The sequence below is a fragment of the Cetorhinus maximus genome, chromosome 34 (assembly GCF_964194155.1).
Source record: "Cetorhinus maximus chromosome 34, sCetMax3.hap1.1, whole genome shotgun sequence".
Classification (NCBI taxonomy): domain Eukaryota; kingdom Metazoa; phylum Chordata; class Chondrichthyes; order Lamniformes; family Cetorhinidae; genus Cetorhinus; species Cetorhinus maximus.
The window spans coordinates 7829365-7850304 of NC_135912.1; the positions used below are offsets into that span (position 1 = coordinate 7829365).

The 20940-nt window shown below is 50.2% G+C and overlaps 1 protein-coding gene across 1 annotated transcript; it reads left to right on the top strand.

Annotated features, from left to right (window-relative positions):
• Positions 1-1358: 1358 nt before the first annotated feature.
• LOC144671678 (claudin-15-like) lies at positions 1359-20367 on the top strand. Its single transcript, XM_078533689.1, has 5 exons — positions 1359-1767; positions 14951-15115; positions 15441-15522; positions 19193-19300; positions 19960-20367. Exons 1-5 carry the CDS (start codon positions 1554-1556, stop codon positions 20069-20071), a joined length of 681 nt encoding a protein of 226 aa, XP_078389815.1. The 5' UTR covers positions 1359-1553; the 3' UTR covers positions 20072-20367.
• The last annotated feature ends 573 nt before the right edge of the window (positions 20368-20940 follow it).

A 20940-nucleotide genomic window follows, 5' to 3' on the forward strand; every position in this document is an offset into this window, starting at 1 on the left:
ATAGACACACAGAGAGAGATCTAAAGAGTTAAAACAAAAATCCAATGTTGTGGATGCTGGAAGGTCAGGCAGCCTGTATGGTGAGACAAACAAGTTTGATTTTTCTAATGAGAGATCATGGAGCTGAAAGGTGAACTCTCTCCACAGAGATGCTATTGGCCGGCTGAATGATCCACAGCACCTTTTACATCTATTCCTGATTTCCAGCATGTGCAGTATTTTCAGTTTGGTGTTGGGCCAAGTTCCCTGTCCTCTCTGAATGGTGAAGGAACTGGGTGACTGACTGGGTTAAAATCCATGGAGCTGAAAGGTTAACACTCTCTCTCTCCTTTCACAGAGGCTGCCAGAACTGCTGAGTATTCCCAGCATTTTCTGTTTTTATTCCATATTTCCAGGATCCAGGGTATTTGGTTTTATAGGTTGGAGATGCAGCCCGGTATCTGGAGAGGACATCAGTTATTTTCAGTAGATTTGATATTCTGTTACCCAAAGAATGTAGGTGTGGGTGGGGGAGCTGTGAACACTGAGTTGGGGGGTGGGGAGGTAGTTGTCTCTGTTACTGGAATTTTTCCCAGTTTTTTTTTTGTTGGACCTGTTTATGGATTTGGACTGGAACATATCTGACGTCAACATTTATAAAACTTCTGCAGGAGAGGTACAGAGGGAGGCAACAGACCCAGTTCATCAGAGTCAGCAAACCTAAGACAACTAACCCGAGTCAGCAAACCCGGGGCATCTAACCCGAGTCAGCAAACCCGGGGCAACTAGCCCGAGTCAGCAAACCCGGGGCAACTAGCCCGAGTCAGCAAACCCGGGGCAACTAACCCGAGTCAGCAAACCCGGGGCAACTAGCCCGAGTCAGCAAACCCGGGGCAACTAGCCCGAGTCAGCAAACCCGGGGCAACTAACCCGAGTCAGCAAACCCGGGGCAACTAGCCCGAGTCAGCAAACCCGGGGCAACTAGCCCGAGTCAGCAAACCCGGGGCAACTAACCCGAGTCAGCAAACCCGGGGCAACTAGCCCGAGTCAGCAAACCCGGGGCAACTAACCCGAGTCAGCAAACCCGGGGCAACTAACCCGAGTCAGCAAACCCGGGGCAACTAACCCGAGTCAGCAAACCCGGGGCAACTAGCCCGAGTCAGCAAACCCGGGGCAACTAACCCGAGTCAGCAAACCCGGGGCAACTAACCCGAGTCAGCAAACCCGGGGCAACTAGCCCGAGTCAGCAAACCCGGGGCAACTAACCCGAGTCAGCAAACCCGGGGCAACTAACCCGAGTCAGCAAACCCGGGGCAACTAACCCGAGTCAGCAAACCCGGGGCAACTAACCCGAGTCAGCAAACCCGGGGCAACTAGCCCGAGTCAGCAAACCCGGGGCAACTAACCCGAGTCAGCAAACCCGGGGCATCTAACCCGAGTCAGCAAACCCGGGGCAACTAGCGCCAGCGGCACTGGACCAGTTCCCTAACCCCAGTCAACTCTCCAGCAGACAGTCAATAACCCGAGTCCATTCTTCAAGTTAAGCCTGTGCTGTCCCGGACTCGCTCGGTCCAATGTCGGCCCTGGACTCAGTGGGGTTCCTGGTGGGCTTAGTAGGTTGGGCCCTGATCGGGGTCTGCCTGGGGGTCGATCAATGGAAGGTCTCCAGTCTGGATGGCAGTGTTATCACCACCTCCACCGTCTACGGGAACCTGTGGAAGAGCTGCGCTAGTGACTCCACCGGAGTGTACAACTGCAGGGACTTCCTCAGCCTATTCGGCCTCTCAGGTACCGCCAGGGAGTTGGGGACCAGACCAAGGATGTAGGAGAGGGAGAGGGAGGGAGGAAAGAGAGACAAGGGGAGCTGTGTTCAATGGCAGCATCCAGAGAGGGAGAGAGAGAGAGAGAGAACGGTCCCAGGCAGCAAGAGGAGAGCAAATCCCAATGGCAGTGCGAAGACTGGAATGAGATGAAAGTCTTGGGTCTTGGTTCAGTGTTGGGTGTTTGCAGTCAGATACACGGGGTTGTAGGTGTGAGACTGTGTTGGGTGTTTGCAGTCAGATACACGGGGTTGTAGGTGTGAGACTGTGTTGGGTGTTTGCAGTCAGATACAGGGGGTTGTAGGTGTGAGACTGTGTTGGGTGTTTGCAGTCAGATACAGGGGGTTGTAGGTGTGAGACTGTGTTGGGTATTTGCAGTCAGATACACGGGGTTGTAGGTGTGAGACTGTGTTGGGTGTTTGCAGTCAGATACACGGGGTTGTAGGTGTGAGACTGTGTTGGGTGTTTGCAGTCAGATACAGGGGGTTGTAGCTGTGAGACTGTGTTGGGTATTTGCAGTCAGAAACACGGGGTTGTAGGTGTGAGACTGTGTTGGGTATTTGCAGTCAGAAACACGGGGTTGTAGGTGTGAGACTGTGGGTGTTTGCAGTCAGAAACACGGGGTTGTAGGTGTGAGACTGTGTTGGGTATTTGCAGTCAGATACACGGGGTTGTAGGTGTGAGACTGTGGGTGTTTGCAGTCAGACAGACGGGGTTGTAGGTGTGAGACTGTGTTGGGTATTTGCAGTCAGATACACGGGGATGTAGGTGTGAGACTGTGTTGGGTATTTGCAGCCAGATACACGGGGTTGTAGGTGTGAGACTGTGGGTGTTTGCAGTCAGAAACACGGGGTTGTAGGTGTGAGACTGTGTTGGGTATTTGCAGTCAGATACACGGGGTTGTAGGTGTGAGACTGTGGGTGTTTGCAGTCAGACAGACGGGGTTGTAGGTGTGAGACTGTGTTGGGTATTTGCAGTCAGATACACGGGGATGTAGGTGTGAGACTGTGTTGGGTGTTTGCAGTCAGATACACGGGGTTGTAGGTGTGAGACTGCGTTGGGTGTTTGCAGTCAGAAACACGGGGTTGTAGGTGTGAGACTGTGTTGGGTATTTGTAGTCAGAAACACGGGGTTGTAGGTGTGAGACTGTGTTGGGTATTTGCAGTCAGATACACGGGGTTGTAGGTGTGAGACTGTGGGTGTTTGCAGTCAGACAGACGGGGTTGTAGGTGTGAGACTGTGTTGGGTATTTGCAGTCAGATACACGGGGATGTAGGTGTGAGACTGTGTTGGGTATTTGCAGCCAGATGCATAGAGTTGTAGGTGTGAGACTGTGGGTGATTGCAGTCAGATACACGGTGTTGTAGGTGTGAGACTGTGTTGGGTGTTTGCAGTCAGATACACGGGGTTGTAGGTGTGAGACTGGGTGTTTGCAGTCAGACAGACGGGGTTGTGGGTGTGAGACTGTGTTGGGTGTTTGCAGTCAGATACACGGGGTTGTAGGTGTGAGACTGCGTTGGGTGTTTTCAGTCAGAAACACGGGGTTGTAGGTGTGAGACTGTGTTAGTTGTTTGCAGTCGGATACAGGGGGTTGTAGGTGTGAGACTGTGTTGGGTGTTTTCAGTCAGATACACGGGGTTGTAGGTGTGAGACTGTGTTGGGTGTTTGCAGTCAGATACAGGGGGTTGTAGGTGTGAGTCTGTGGGTGTTTGCAGTCAGATACACGGGGTTGTAGGTGTGAGGCTATGGGTGTTTGCAGTCAGATACACGGGGTTGTAGGTGTGAGTCTGTGGGTGTTTGCAGTCAGATACACGGGGTTGTAGGTGTGAGTCTGTGGGTGTTTGCAGTCAGATACACGGGGTTGTAGGTGTGAGACTGTGTTGGGTGTTTGCAGTCAGATACAGGGGGTTGTAGGTGTGAGACTGTGTTGGGTGTTTTCAGTCAGAAACACGGGGTTGTAGGTGTGAGTCTGTGGGTGTTTGCAGTCAGAAACACGGGGTTGTAGGTGTGAGTCTGTGGGTGTTTGCAGTCAGAAACACGGGGTTGTAGGTGTGAGACTGTGGGTGTTTGCAGTCAGATACAGGGGGTTGTAGGTGTGAGACTGTGTTGGGTGTTTGCAGTCAGACACATGGAGTTGTAGGTGTGAGACTGCGTTGGGTGTTTTCAGTCAGAAACACGGGGTTGTAGGTGTGAGACTGCGTTGGGTATTTGCAGTCAGACACATGGAGTTATAGGTGTGAGACTGTGTTGGGTGTTTGCAGTCAGAAACACGGGGTTGTAGGTGTGAGACTGTGTTGGGTATTTGCAGTCAGATACACGGGGTTGTAGGTGTGAGACTGTGGGTGTTTGCAGTCAGACAGACGGGGTTGTAGGTGTGAGACTGTGTTGGGTATTTGCAGTCAGATACACGGGGATGTAGGTGTGAGACTGTGTTGGGTGTTTGCAGTCAGATACACGGGGTTGTAGGTGTGAGACTGCGTTGGGTGTTTGCAGTCAGAAACACGGGGTTGTAGGTGTGAGACTGTGTTGGGTATTTGTAGTCAGAAACACGGGGTTGTAGGTGTGAGACTGTGTTGGGTATTTGCAGTCAGATACACGGGGTTGTAGGTGTGAGACTGTGGGTGTTTGCAGTCAGACAGACGGGGTTGTAGGTGTGAGACTGTGTTGGGTATTTGCAGTCAGATACACGGGGATGTAGGTGTGAGACTGTGTTGGGTATTTGCAGCCAGATGCATAGAGTTGTAGGTGTGAGACTGTGGGTGATTGCAGTCAGATACACGGTGTTGTAGGTGTGAGACTCTGATGGGTGTTTGCAGTCAGATACACGGGGTTGTAGGTGTGAGACTGGGTGTTTGCAGTCAGACAGACGGGGTTGTGGGTGTGAGACTGTGTTGGGTGTTTGCAGTCAGATACACGGGGTTGTAGGTGTGAGACTGCGTTGGGTGTTTTCAGTCAGAAACACGGGGTTGTAGGTGTGAGACTGTGTTAGTTGTTTGCAGTCGGATACAGGGGGTTGTAGGTGTGAGACTGTGTTGGGTGTTTTCAGTCAGATACACGGGGTTGTAGGTGTGAGACTGTGTTGGGTGTTTGCAGTCAGATACAGGGGGTTGTAGGTGTGAGTCTGTGGGTGTTTGCAGTCAGATACACGGGGTTGTAGGTGTGAGGCTATGGGTGTTTGCAGTCAGATACACGGGGTTGTAGGTGTGAGTCTGTGGGTGTTTGCAGTCAGATACACGGGGTTGTAGGTGTGAGTCTGTGGGTGTTTGCAGTCAGATACACGGGGTTGTAGGTGTGAGACTGTGTTGGGTGTTTGCAGTCAGATACAGGGGGTTGTAGGTGTGAGACTGTGTTGGGTGTTTTCAGTCAGAAACACGGGGTTGTAGGTGTGAGTCTGTGGGTGTTTGCAGTCAGAAACACGGGGTTGTAGGTGTGAGTCTGTGGGTGTTTGCAGTCAGAAACACGGGGTTGTAGGTGTGAGACTGTGGGTGTTTGCAGTCAGATACAGGGGGTTGTAGGTGTGAGACTGTGTTGGGTGTTTGCAGTCAGACACATGGAGTTGTAGGTGTGAGACTGCGTTGGGTGTTTTCAGTCAGAAACACGGGGTTGTAGGTGTGAGACTGCGTTGGGTATTTGCAGTCAGACACATGGAGTTATAGGTGTGAGACTGTGTTGGGTGTTTGCAGTCAGAAACACGGGGTTGTAGGTGTGAGACTGCATTGCGTGTTTGCAGTCAGACACATGGAGTTGTAGGTGTGAGACTGTGTTGGGTGTTTTCAGTCAGATACACGGGGTTGTAGGTGTGAGACTGCGTTGGGTGTTTGCAGTCAGACACATGGAGTTGTAGGTGTGAGACTGTGTTGGGTATTTGCAGTCAGAAACACGGGGTTGTAGGTGTGAGACTGTGTTGGGTATTTGCAGTCAGAAACACGGGGTTGTAGGTGTGATACTGCGTTGGGTATTTGCAGTCAGATACAGGGGGTTGTTGGTGTGAGACTGCGTTGGGTGTTTGCAGTCAGATACAGGGGGTTGTAGGTGTGCGACTGCGTTGGGTGTTTGCAGTCAGATACACAGGGTTGTAGGTGTGAGACTGCGTTGGGTGTTTGCAGTCAGACACATGGAGTTGTAGGTGTGAGACTGCGTTGGGTGTTTGCAGTCAGATACAGGGGATTGTAGGTGTGCGACTGCGTTGGGTGTTTGCAGTCAGATACACGGGGTTGTAGGTGTGAGACTGTGTTGGGTGTTTGCAGTCAGATACACGGGGTTGTAGGTGTGAGACTGCGTTAGTTGTTTGCAGTCGGATACAGGGGGTTGTAGGTGTGAGACTGTGTTGGGTGTTTTCAGTCAGATACACGGGGTTGTAGGTGTGAGACTGTGTTGGGTGTTTGCAGTCAGATACAGGGGGTTGTAGGTGTGAGTCTGTGGGTGTTTGCAGTCAGATACACGGGGTTGTAGGTGTGAGGCTGTGGGTGTTTGCAGTCAGATACACGGGGTTGTAGGTGTGAGTCTGTGGGTGTTTGCAGTCAGATACACGGGGTTGTAGGTGTGAGTCTGTGGGTGTTTGCAGTCAGATACACGGGGTTGTAGGTGTGAGTCTGTGGGTGTTTGCAGTCAGATACACGGGGTTGTAGGTGTGAGTCTGTGGGTGTTTGCAGTCAGATACACGGGGTTGTAGGTGTGAGTCTGTGGGTGTTTGCAGTCAGATACACGGGGTTGTAGGTGTGAGACTGTGTTGGGTGTTTGCAGTCAGATACAGGGGGTTGTAGGCGTGAGACTGCGTTGGGTGTTTGCAGTCAGATATAGGGGGTTGTAGGCGTGAGACTGCGTTGGGTGTTTTCAGTTAAATACACGGAGTTGTAGGTGTGAGACTACGTTGGGTGTTTGCAGTCAGATACAGGGGGTTGTAGGTGTGAGACTGCGTTGGGTGTTTTCAGTCAGATACAGGGGGTTGTAGGTGTGAGAATGCGTTGGGTGTTTGCAGTCAGATACAGGGGGTTGTAGGTGTGAGACTGTGTTGGGTGTTTGCAGTCAGACACACGGGGTTGTAGGTGTGAGACTGCGTTGGGTGTTTTCAGTCAGACATAGGGGGTTGTAGGTGTGAGACTGCGTTGGGTGTTTGCAGTCAGATACAGGGGGTTGTAGGTGTGAGACTGTGGGTGTTTGCAGTCAGGTACAGGGGGTTGTAGATGTGAGACTGTGGGTGTTTGCAGTCAGATACAGGGGGTTGTAGGTGTGAGACTGTGGGTGTTTGCAGTCAGACACATGGAGTTGTAGGTGTGAGACTGCGTTGGGTGCTTGCAGTCAGGCACACGGGGTTGTAGGTGTGAGACTGTGGGTGTTTGCAGTCAGGCACACGGGGTTGTAGGTGTGAGACTGTGGGTGTTTGCAGTCAGGCACACGGTGTTGTAGGTGTGAGACTACGTTGGGTGCTTGCAGTCAGATACACGGGGTGTAGGTGGAAGACAGCATTGGGTGTTTGCCTCATCTAGCATACTGTGTGCAATTTTAGTCTCCTTATTTGAGAAGAAAAGATATAATTGTGTTTGAAGCAGTTTAGAGAAGACTCGTCCCCAGGATGATGGGCTTGTCTTACGGAGAAAGGTTGGACAGGTTGGGTCTATACCCATTGGAGTTTAGCAGGATGAGAGGAGATCTTATTGAAATATATGAGATCCTGAGGGCATTTGATAGGGTGGATAACCATAGGGTGTTTCCATAGGGAGACTAGAACTAGGGGACACAGTTTAAGAATAAGAGTTCTCCCTTTTAAGACGGAGATGAGGAGAAACTTTTTTCTCTCAAAGGCTTGTTAGTCTGTGGAATTCTATTCCCTAAAGAGCAGTGGAGGCTGGGTCATTGAATATGTTCAAGGCTGACTTAGACAGATTTTTCTTAGACCAGGGAGTCAAGGGTTATGGGGGGAGAGGGCAAAGTGGACTTGAGAACATGACCAGGATCGAAGGGCTGAATGGTCTACTCCTGCTTCTAAGTCCTATGTTCCTATCCCTGTCAGTGCCCTAGTGAATTTTCGCTGTCTGGTCTCTCTCTCTATGGTTTTAAATGTTCTTTCCAGAATGGAGTGTACAAAATTGCTCCAGCTGTGAACTAGCCAATGTTGTGCACCCATTGGCCAGGGTTTTATAGCTCCACTGCTGTGTATCTCCCCCTGGCGGACGCGGCGAGCCACTTAAATCTTCATTCAATTCGTCGGATCCGTAACTTCACTCAGGGTGGGAGGGGCTATTATTTATTCACTCTTATACACTATGCCCCTATTTATAAACCCTCTAATTCTATTGACCTTAGCCCCCTGCTCTATCAGAAGACTCTACATCTGAGCCTCGGGACCTCTCTATCTTTATTCACATGCTTCATTATATTCCTGCTTAATATACGCTATCAGTGCTTATTCTTTCCTCCAAAAATGTAACACTTCAGATCTTTTCACGTTTCATACTATCTGTCTTCTCATTGGCCATCCCATTAACCTGTATTTGCCCCCTCTCTGCCCATTCCATTAGCCTGTATCTTTGTCCTCCCTGCCCATTCCATTAACCTCTATCTGTCCCCTCCCTGCTCATCCCATTAGCCTGTATCTGCCCCCTCCCTGCCCATCTGGGAATCAGGGGGTAAACTCTGCGCCGGTTGGAGTCATACCTAGCACAAAGGAAGATGGTTGTGGTTGTTGGAGGTCAGTCATCTCAGCTCCAGGACATCACTGCAGGAGTTCCTCAGGGTAGTGACCTCGGCCCAACCACCTTCAGCTGCTTCATCAATGGCCTTCCTTCCACCATGAGGTCAGAAGTGGGGATGTTCGCTGATGATTGTTCATTGATGATTGCACAATGTTCAGCAACATTCGCGACTCCTCAGATAGTGAAGCAGCCCATGTCCAAATGCAACAAGACCTGAACAATATCCAGGCTTGGGCTGACAAGTGGCAAGTAACATTCATGCCACACAAGAGCCAGGCAATGACCTTCTCCAACAAGAGAAATCTAACCATCACCCCTTGACATTCAATGACATTACCATCACTGAATCCCCCACTATCAACATCTGGGTGTTACCATTGACCAGAAACTGAACTGGACTAGCCATATAAATGCTGTGACTACAAGAGCAGGTCAGAGGTTAGGAAACCTGTGGCGAGTAACTCACCTCCTGACTCCCCAAAGCCTGCCCACCGTCAACAAGGCACAAGAGGTGATGGAATACTCCCCACTTGGCTGGATGAGTGCAGCTCCCACAACACTCAAAGATTCGACTCCATCCTGCATAAAGCAACCCGCTTGATTGGCACTCCCTCCACCACCGACGCACAGTGGCAGCAGTGTTTACCATCTACAAGATGCACTGCCAACAACTTGCCAAAACTCCTTCAACAGCACCTTCCAAACCTGCAACCTCTACCACCTAGAAGGACAAGGGCAGCAGACACATGGGAACACCACCCCTGGAAATTCCCCTCCAAGCCACTCACCATCCTGACTTGGAAATATATCGGCTGTTCCTTCACTGTCGCTGGGTCAAAATCCTGGAACTCCCTCCCTAACAGCACTGTGGATGTACCTACACCACAGGGACTGCAGCGGTTCGAGAAGGTGGCTCACCACCACCTTCTCAAGGGCAATTAGGGATGGGCAACAAATGCTGGCCTAGCCAGCGAGGCTTGGATCAGAAAAATGAATAGAATAAATGTATTCTTGATGATCTCCCATGAGACGGATCAATGCTCAGATCACAGTCCGTGTCTTATCAGTCCCTTGTGAGCTGCAATGGGACTTAATGTGTGGACTTTGAAGCTGGGTTGAGATAGCACAGAGATTAGATTATAAAACCGTCACATAGCCATCCGCTATGTCTAATATCTAGGTTGTGTGTGCTTTATATTTAGGGATTGATTGACTTTTTTACTTTGTTCACCAATGGAAACCCTAAAGCCATGTTAAAAATTGCAGCCTCATGGACTAAACTCTTGAGTATTGCTGAAAAAAGAGACATTTCAAAGCTTTTTGTCTTGCACTCATTAAGACACTTGGCAAGAATACCAACATAAGGAGAAAACAACAATTTATACTGTATGAGAGGAGACTGCTGATTGGTTGGTAAGTGGACTCTTGTTGGTAGAAGCGTTGCCATGGAGAATGCACCAATTGATGGTGACTGCCAGTTAACTGCAAACATTGTTTGTAATTCAAACCAGGAAGCTTGACCCTGATTGGTCAAGGCATTGCCCTGAGGAATGAGTCAGTGAATGGCTGTCACTTATTTTGTTTAGCTGAAACAGGCGCAATGTGCGTACATATTCTTTCCGTCTGCAAGGAGTTAAACAGGAGTAAACTGTGAGCTGATGCCAGGAACCTCCAAACCTTCTTGAGGTAGTGATGGCCCAGGTCAGTAAGTGAGAGCAGTGAAGCAAGCCATCCCAGACACAACTACTGTCTAAAGCCTTCCTTGTCAGCAGTCTTCCTTTTAAACTCCAGTGCCGAGCTTTACAACCACCTTTCACTCTTGCATACATTATACAGTTTCCTCATATGGACATGTAACCACTAACTGCCTATGTTACACTGAAATGATACACGGGCCAACAGGAATGATTGCAGTGTGACTTGTTTACATCCAATTTCCATTGGAGCTGTGGACCGAATTACTGGAAGTGGGGTGCGGGAGTGTCGGAGTATCTGAGAGGGAAGTAGGAGTGCAGGGGTATCTGATGGGATTGACAGGCCTCTGCACACCCTTAAGATGCACGGCTGTAATGGCTGTCTGAGAGTTTGCCCCATATCAGATCTTATGTCACACAAGAACTGCCAGACAGTAGAATGATCACTCGCTGATAACAGCATTGAATTATCATCCCTTGACATAAAATCTGATCATAGCAGGTAATAAAGTGCCACAGTATGACTAAGTAATCGGAATATGCCATACTGTTTGAGCGTAATGCAATTACCTCATGATAGTGAGGATAATGAGTATATCACTGCAGATCTATTAGTCTTGCTGAGTTGAACTAAGCAAGGTGTTTAGCATTCCCAGTATCACAGCCTGGGGTTTGAGAATTTCCTGTGATGCAATTGAAAGAAAAGTGTCTTAAGGCTAGGAAGGGAGGGTAAAGAGTTGAAGGTAAGGCTAACAGTAGAATTGTTCTTAATTTCTATGAACAGTCCCTTGATCCTGTCTTTGATCCATCAAGAGGGTGTTGGTGTTTACCTCCACATAAACAGTATCCAGCCTGGATCCCATAATCCTCTTCCCTTCAACCACCAGCCTAAGCTATTCTCAAATATCAATCTGGTCTGTGATTCAGGTCAGAACTTTCCTCTCATACAGTCTCTCCTGCTGTCTGTCCTCAATTTCAAATTGATTTTTGTCTCCGCATTGCAGACCCCTAAACTGTCCCATTCCCCCCTCTCTCCAATGACACTCAGGAAGCTCCAGACCATCCAGGACAAAGCTGCCCGCTTGATCAGCATCCCATCCACCAGCTTCAGCATTCACTCCCTTCACTACCAGCAGGCAGTGAAGCAGCAGTGTGTGTACCATCTACAAGATGCACTGCCAATAACTTGCCAAAACTCCTTCAACAGCACCTGCGACCACTACCATCTAGAAGGACAAGCACAGCAGACACATGGAAACACCACCACCTGCAAGTTCCCCTCCAAGCCACACACCACCCTGACTTGGAAATATGTCGCTGTTCCTTCACTGTCGCTGGGTCAAAATCCTGGAACTTCCTCCCTAACAGCACTGTAGGTGTACCTACACCACATGGACTCCAGGTGTTCAAGAAGGTGGCTCACCCACCACCTTCTCAAGGGGCAATTCGGGATGAGTGATGCTGGTTATGCCAATAATGTCCACAGCCTTACCATGTTGCCATCTATCTTTCCATCCTTCTCCCTGATAACTGTCTGAGGCTGAATCAGACCGATCGCAAACGTGGCCTAATATTTGATCCTGAGGTGAGCTTTTATCCACGCCATCATTAAGACTGTCCATTTCTATGACCATAACATCACCCTGGCTCTGTCTCAGCTGTTCAGATGCTGAAACCCTCATTCATGCCTTTGATAGCTTCAACTTTGACTACTCCCAATGCGCTCATATCTAGCCTCCGACAGTCTACATTCTGCAAACTTGACATCATCCCAAACTCTACTGCCCATGTCCTTACCCGCACCATTCACCTGTCACCCCAGTGCCCGCTGACTTACATTGCCCCAGTTCAGCACCGCCTTAATTTTAAATTTCTCAGCCTGGTTTCCAAATCCTTCCATGTTCCCATCCCTCCGTATCATTGTAACCTTCTCCAGCCTCAAAACCCTCTGAGATATCTGCAGTAGTCTAACTCCAGCCTCCTGAGCACCCCTGATTTTAATCGCTCCGCCATTGGCAGACGTGCCTTCAGCTGCCTGGGCCCCAAGCTCTAGAATTCCCTCCCTAAACCTCTCCGCCTGTCTCTCCTCCTTTAAGACGCTCCTCAAAACCTTTTAATTAAACCTTTGGTCAACCTCTATTTCCTTATGTGCCTCGGTGTCACATTTTGTTGTCTAATGCTCCTGTGAAGTGCCTTGGGAACCTGTGTTACGTTAAGGGTGCTACGCAAATATAAGTTGTTGTTGAACATGAGAAAATCAGTTTTTACATCCTTCCCAAACCCCTCACTGTGCCGTGCTGAGGAAAGCGGCTCAGTTCTTAAAGACTTGCCTTGTATTTCCTCACACCGGACTGATTCTGTGCTCCTGAATTTCTGTTAAGAAGGTGGCGGCGTTGGTGTGAGAACACCTCACCTGTTTTACGAGTGTATTGTGAAAGTTCAATTGCAAACAGGCTTCTGCCAACTTTGGAAACTATGCTGACCATTGCTGTTCGGCTCTGGGAGTTGAGAGATCAGAGAATTGTGCGGCTGTGCAGTTTACTTCCAGGATTAGCGATTGAGAAGAAACTGTATTGGATTAGATTGGTCGGGTGGGTGAATGAAGAGGGGTTGGAGTGATATGGGGACAGGACTATTTGTTTGTGTGCAGGGTAAACACCTCCAAGGATAGTTGGGCCTGTTTCTGTGCTGCGACACCTAACATTGGCAGATTTGAATGACAAAGAGGTTAAAGCAATACTGGAGGTCTATTCCACAATGCTGTCTGTTCTAACTGGGGAAGTAGCTCATTCCAGCAGGCAGTGGTCCAGATTAAACAGGAATGTTTACAGTGTCTCAGAGCCAGGCTTGTTCAGAAACTGGGATTCAAATTCTGTGTTGGTTGGGCCCTGGGTTCCTGTGTGTTGATTTGATTGGATTCTGGTACCTATATAGTGATTTGATTGGGTGCTGGGTATCTGTGTGTTGATTTGATTGGGTGTTGGGCCCCTGTGTGGTGATTTGATTGGGTGTTGGGCCCCTGTGTGGTGATTTGATTGGGCGCTGGATACCTGTGTGGTGATTTGATTGGGCGCTGGGTACCTGTGTGGTGATTTGATTGGGCGCTGGGTCCCAGTGTGTGTTGATTTGATTGGGCGCTGGGTATCTGTGTGTTGATTTGATTCGGTGCTGGGTATCTGTGTGGTGATTTGATTGGGTGTTGGGCCCCTGTGTGGTGATTTGATTGGGTGTTGGGCCCCTGTGTGGTGATTTGATTGGGCGCTGGGTCCCTGTGTGTGTTGATTTGATTGGGCGCTGGGTATCTGTGTGTTGATTTGATTGGGTGCTGGGTATCTGTGTGGTGATTTGATTGGGTGTTGGGCCCCTGTGTGGTGATTTGATTGGGTGTTGGGCCCCTGTGTGGTGATTTGATTGGGTGCTGGGCCCCTGTGTGGTGATTTGATTGGGCGCTGGGTCCCTGTGTGTGTTGATTTGATTGGGCGCTGGGTATCTGTGTGTTGATTTGATTGGGTGCTGGGTATCTGTGTGGTGATTTGATTGGGTGTTGGGCCCCTGTGTGGTGATTTGATTGGGTGTTGGGCCCCTGTGTGGTGATTTGATTGGGTGTTGGGCCCCTGTGTGGTGATTTGATTGGGTGTTGGGCCCCTGTGTGGTGATTTGATTGGGTGTTGGGTACCTGTGTAGCGATTTGATTGGGCGCTGTGTCCCTGTGTGGTGATTTGATTGGGTGTTGGGTACCTGTGCGGTGATTTGATTGGGTGTTGGGTACCTGTGTGGTGATTTGATTGGGTGTTGGGCCCCTGTGTGGTGATTTGATTGGGTGTTGGGCCCCTGTGTGGTGATTTGATTGGGTGTTGGGTCCCTGTGTGGTGATTTGACTGGGTGCTGGGTACCTGTGTAGCGATTTGATTGGGCGCTGGGTACCTGTGCGGTGATTCGATTGGGCGCTGGGTCCCTGTGGGGTGATTTTATTGGGTGTTGGGCCCCTGTGTGGTGATTTGATTGGGCACTGTGTCCCTGTGTGGTGATTTGATTGGGTACTGGGTCCCTGTGCGGTGATTCGATTGGGCGCTGGGTCCCTGTGGGGTGATTTTATTGGGTGTTGGGCCCCTGTGTGGTGATTTGATTGGGTACTGAGTCCCTGTGTGGTGATTTGATTGGGTACTGGGTCCCTGTGTGGTGATTTGATTGGGCGCTGGATACCCGTGTGTTGATTTGATTGGGCGCTGGGTACCTGTGTGTTGATTTGATTGGGCGCTGGATACCTGTGTGTTGATTTGATTGGGCGCTGGGTACCCGTGTGTTGATTTGATTGGGCGCTGGATACCTGTGTGTTGATTTGATTGGGCGCTGGGTACCCGTGTGTTGATTTGATTGGGCGCTGGATACCTGTGTGTTGATTTGATTGGGCGCTGGGTACCCGTGTGTTGATTTGATTGGGCGCTGGGTACCTGTGTGTTGATTTGATTGGGCGCTGGATACCTGTGTGTTGATTTGATTGGGTGCTGGGTACCTGTGTGTTGATTTGATTGGGCGCTGGATACCTGTGTGTTGATTTGATTGGGCGCTGGGTACCCGTGTGTTGATTTGATTGGGCGCTGGGTACCCGTGTGTTGATTTGATTGGGTGCTGGCTCCCTGTGTGTTGATTTGATTGGTGTAGGTCAGTTGGGAGGCTTATGGGGATTGGCTGCAGTTTGTATTCTCGATTACCCTGTGATGAATTGAACCTTGGATTCTCAGCCCGATTTCTGTGTTGCCTTTAGATTATGTCCGTGCCTCCCAGGCCCTGATGATTATATCCATCCTGCTGGGATTTTTCGCTGGAATTGCCAGTTTGTTTGGACTGAAATGCACCCTACTGGGTAACACTGATCCCATTGTGAAATCGAAGATTGCAACAACTGGAGGAGCTCTATTTATTGTGGCAGGTGAGTGTGAATCTGGGTGGGTGTGTGGACCGGGAGCTGTACTCCAGTCCTCGGGGAGTGTGTGGCAATTCACTACTGATCGGGGGTGTGGGGAAGGGATGTGAGCTGCAGTAGGTGAGAGCGGAGGTACATAAGCTGGGATGCGGGGGGTGGGTGAGAGCTGGTGGAGGTGTGAGCTGGAGGGAGTGTGGGTTGAGGGGGTGTGGGGGCTGTGAGCTCGGTGGGTGCGAGCTGGGAGCTGTGAGTTGGGGGTGGGTGTGCGGTGGTGGGAGTGAACTCTCTGCTGTACCTGATTGTGGTTGATATTCCTGTATTTCTCCTCCAGCCCTGTGTGCAATTGTTCCAGTGTCCTGGTATGCCTACAATGTCACAGTGCAGTTCTATGACCCAATCTACCCAGGAACCAAGTAAGTATGTGCCTCGTGGCCCCCAGGTTTTATTTCTGGAAGATCACAGATACATTTGGACAATGAGAACTGATTCCTCCCCACAGCAACGTCCCAAATTGAACAAAAGGGCTTTGAGAAAAGGAATATTTGACTATGGCAGAATGTTCAGTCTGAGTGACTGTGTGGGGACACAGTTTAACAGGAGTGTGTCTGAGTGACTGTGTGGAGACACAGTTTAACAGGAGTGTGACTGTGTGTAGACAGACAGTTTAACAGGAGTGAGTATGAGTGACAGTGTGGAGACATAGTTTAACCGGAGTGTGTCTGAGTGACTGTGTGGAGACACAGTTTAACAGGCGTGTGTCTGAGTGACAGTGTGGAGACACGGTTTAACAGGAGTGTGACTGTGTGTAGGGAGACAGTTTAACAGGAGTGTGTCTGAGTGACAGTGTGGAGACACAGTTTAACAGGAGTGTGACTGTGTGTAGACAGACAGTTTAACAGGAGTGTGTCTGAGTGACAGTGTGGAGACACAGTTTAACAGGAGTGTGACTGTGTGTAGAGAGACAGTTTAACAGGCGTGTGTATGAGTGACAGTGCGGAGACACAGTTTAACAGGCATGTGTCTGAGTGACAGTGTGGAGACACAGTTAAACAGGAGTGTCCCTGAGTGACAGTGTGGGGAGACAGTTTAACAGGAGTGTGTCTGAGTGACAGTGTGGGAACACAGTTTAACAGGCGTGTGTCTGAGTGACTGTGTGGGGAGACAGTTTAACAGGAGTGTGTCTGAGTGACTGTGTGGAGACACAGTTTAACAGGAGTGTGTCTGAGTGACTGTGTGGAGACACAGTTTAACAGGAGTGTGTCTGAGTGACTGTGTGGAGACACAGTTTAACAGGAGTGTGTCTGAGTGACTGTGTGGAGACACAGTTTAACAGGCGTGTGTCTGAGTGAATGTGTGGAGACACAGTTTAACAGGCGTGTGTCTGAGTGACAGTGTGGAGACACAGTTTAACAGGCGTGTGTCTGAGTGACAGTATGGAGACACAGTTTAACAGGCGCGTGTCTGAGTGACAGTGTGGAGACACAGTTTAACAGGCGCGTGTCTGAGTGACAGTGTGGAGACACAGTTTAACAGGCGCGTGTCTGAGTGACAGTGTGGAGACACAGTTTAACAGGCATGTGTCTGAGTGACAGTGTGGAGACACAGTTTAACAGGCGTGTGTCTGAGTGACAGTGTGGAGACACAGTTTAACAGGAGTGTTTCTGTGTTAGTTTTGGATACAGTTTAACTGTAGCATCTCTCTGCTGAATGAGTGTTGTAGAGGTGGTGTTTTCTGACATTTTGCTCTGCGTCCACTCCCTGCCTGGCCTTGTTCCTGCTCATGATCACAATCACCAACCTTTCGTCTGGATGACTTGGGCAGGTTATCTGTATGAATGCTCAACGGGCTGTTTAAAGAATGGGACCCTGGAAATGTTTTGACAGATTATTGGCACCAACACAGGCCATCAGCCTATTGGGTCAGTTTTGTCTGATGAAGAGCTGTCCGGTCTAGTGCTCTGTTCCTGCTGTTTGTCTGTTGCTCCGTCAGTATCAGTACCTGAAGTGAATATCCCAGTGTTTTTATTTTCAATACATTGTGGATTTCTTTCACGTTGCTGACCACCAACATCCTCTGGATGAAAAGTTTACTGCTCAACAGCCATCACCGCCCCCCCACACCCAAACCCCTGCTGTTGATGAGTTTAATTCTCTGACCCTGGGTATTAACTTCCCTGCTAAGGGAAGTCGTACTCTATCGAGGTCCGTCATAGCTTTATAAATCCCCCTCTACTTCCTCTGTCCTGAAGACAATAGCCAATAGCCCCAGCCTTTCCCCCTCTCTAAGGTTCTCCCAGTCCCACCAACATCCTGTGTAAATCTCCTCTGTTCCCTCTCAACTGTGATCACATCCTTCCTGTGATGTGGTGAACGGAACTGTACCCTGCACCCGCAACTGTGATCTGACTCGGGTTTCCTGCAGTTCTACCATTAACCCCCCTGCTCCTATACGCTAGGCCTCAGCCAATAAGGGAAATGAACCCTCTGTGCCATCTTGACCACCTTATCTACTTCCCGTCTTACCTTCAGGAATCTGTGGACATTCATTCCAAGGCCCCTCACTTCCTCTACACTTCTCAGAATCATCCCGTTTATTGGCCCGAATTTCACACCCCTCGACTGGTGGGTTTTTTGATTGTGGGGGTGGGGGGGTGTTGGGGGGGAGGGGTGGGAATGTCAGATCGGACTAATGGGCTTCCCGCCCTTCCTAACCTCTCAGTGATTTTGCACTGGGGCGGACGAGGCCTCAGACTGGCTGCCCACCCTCGCCCCAATTGAAGCCTTCAAGTGGCCAGTTATTGAACACTTACTGGCCACTCTTTCCCCAACCACACCCCCACCCCCACCACCCCCACACTCTCGGGTGAGTGGGAGGATCACCCAGACGTGGGGGAAGCCCGAAAATGATCGGATTTAGGCCTCGGGACATTTAAAAATAATGGAAGTATGGAATTTTTCAATGTATTTCCATCCATTGTTTTATCTCTACCTTTTAGCCTATTTTGATCCCTTCCCCCCCACCCCACCCCCACTAGAGCCCTCTTGCTCGTCCTGCTTTCTACCCTTAATGTCATCATTAGCACTTTCCACAGCTAATATCACCACCGTCAACACCCCTTTGTCCTTTTGTCTATGACACCTTTGGCAATCTCTCCTTTGCCTCCAACTATCACTGTCCCTCTATCCAGCTTCACCTGTCCCACTCCCCTCAACCAGCTTATATTCCACCTCATTTCTATGTTTCTTAGTTCTGAGGAAGAGTCATTCAGACTCGAAACGTTAACTGTGTTCCTCTCCGCAGATGCTATCAGACCTGCTGAGTTTTTCCAGCTATTTTTGTTTTTGTTTTGGATTTCCAGCTTCCGCAGTCTTTTGCTTTTATCCTCCTACTTCTGTATTCAGTCGCCTGGGCACTCAGAGTAACTCCCAGTATTTTGGTCAGAGATCAAGGTGCACTCTTGCACTAGCTGACTAGTCCTGCTCGACTGTCTGGAGGTTACCCACTTCCCCTGTGATGCATACTCTTAAGCTGTAGATGGCCACTTCTAAGAATGTGTCACCCACGTGGTATTGAGCCTTGAATCTCAAGCTTTGAAGCCCAGATCTTGAGCTCCTCCAGCTGATGACACTTCCTGCACATGTGTTTGTCCAGGTCGCGAGCAGCATCCGGGAGTTCCCACGTGGAACAGGATGTGCATTCCATGGGGCTGAGGTGCCCTGCCGTACTTCTATTTAAGAACAAACTAAACTTGGCAGAAATAAACTAAAGACATATTCCCTAATGCTCGTGCTCCCTCTGGGTTTCAGACACCCTGTTACTTTGCTTCCAACTCCATTTTCTGCACTCTGTACCTCTGTGCTCTCCAATGTAATTAAATAATAGACATGTTCCCCCAGATTTGAGTTTAAGCAACTGCCCTAGTTTCAAGAAATACAAACCGATGCTGTAACCAATCAGCTACTTGCAGAGGTTTGGGGGTTGGGGTGGCAAGGGGGAGGGGCTTGTGGTGTTATGCTGCTGTGAGACATTGGCCTTGAGGTGTCAGCACTGGTAACCATGGTAACCTCCCTCCCTGATTCAAGGTATGAATTTGGATCAGGTCTCTACATTGGCTGGGCTGGGGGATTGCTGGAGCTGATCGGTGGGATCTTCCTGTGCCTCTCTTGTAAAGCATCCACAGGAGCCACAGGGTAAGTACCACAGACTGAAAACTCCCAGTCACAGAGGTTAATACAGACAAAACCGCCCTCAGGCTGAATGCTGGGCACTGCTTTTCCCCCTTCCCACCACCCCGCGCCCCCCCACTCCCCAACCCCACCTTGGACGCTGAACCACCCCTCCTTCCCCACGATGGGCACTGATCCAACACCCAGAGGCTGACTGCCCCATTCCTGGGTACTGACCTTGCCCCCCCCAACTCCCCGTACTCTCTGGGCATTGACCCCAGCCTCCCTGGGCACTGACCCCTGTCTCCCTGGGCACTGACCCCAGTCTCCCTGGGCACTGACCCCTGTCTCCCTGGGCACTGACCCCAATCTCCCTGGGCACTGACCCCAGCCTCCCTGGGCACTGACCCCAGTCTCCCTGGGCACTGACCCCTCCCTGTGCACTGAACCCCTCCCTCCACACTGACCCCCTCTCTGGGCACTGGCCCCAGGCACTGACCCCTCTTTGAGCACTGGCGCCAGACACTAACCCCTCCCTGGGCTCTGATCCCTCCCTGGGCACTGAAACACCCCACTGCCCAGACACTAGCCAGCGATGCGAAACTCTCTCTGATGCCGCGGTAACATGGCCTGTGTTGCCAACACGGCACAGGCTTCATTGTGTTCTGCTTCCCTTTTAGCAGGAGCTACTCGTACACGTACAGAGCTGCCCGATCAACTCCTGCAGCCATGTCCAAGAAACTGAACTCGGAGATGGACAACGCGAGCAACTATGGGAAGAACGCTTACGTCTGAGGGACTGCAGTGTCTCCGTGTCTTTATTTGTCTGCTGTTTGGACTGAGTGTAGGGCAGCACACAGCATGCAGGCTGGCAACCGAACTGAGGATCAGCGTCTCCTGTGCCCTGTGTCACCTCGTCTGCGTGTCTCACTTTAAACCCGAGTGCCACAAGGCACAGCCAGGTTACTTTTCTCTTCATCACCATTTGTTAAATCTGATACTATCAATGATCTGCACAGTTATTGATGAATCTGCTTCTCCTGTGGGGAGAAATGGGGGTAAAGGGCCATCAATTATTAATAAAAACATTGCTGAAGAAACCTTGCTGTCCTGAATGTTTCATTCTCACTGAGGGGAGGAAGCCAACCCAACGGGAAAACCGGACACAAACGCTCTGGACAAATCCCGACAAAGACGGGCAGCAACGTCCACAGAATCACAGGACTGTCATGGGGTAGCAGGAGGCCATTTGGCCCGTCGTGTCTGCACCCAGCCCTCCGAATGGGCAACTCACCTAGTCCCACTCCCCCGCCTTCTCCGCATAACCTGACCCTTTTCAGATAACAATCTAATTCCCTTTTGAATCCTTCGATTGAAACTACATCCACAAACATTCACTCCCTCCACCACCGACGCACAGTAGCAGCAGTGTGTGTACCATCTACAAGATGCACTGCAGCAACTCACCAAGCCTCCTTAGACAGCACCTTCCAAACCCATGACCACTACCATCTAGAAGGACAAGGGCAGCAGGCACATGGGAACATCACCACCTGGAAGTTCCCCTCCAGGTCACGCACCATCCTGACTTGGAAATATATCGGCCGTTCCTTCACTGTCGCTGGGTCAAAATCCTGGAACTCCCTCCCTAACAGCACTGTGGG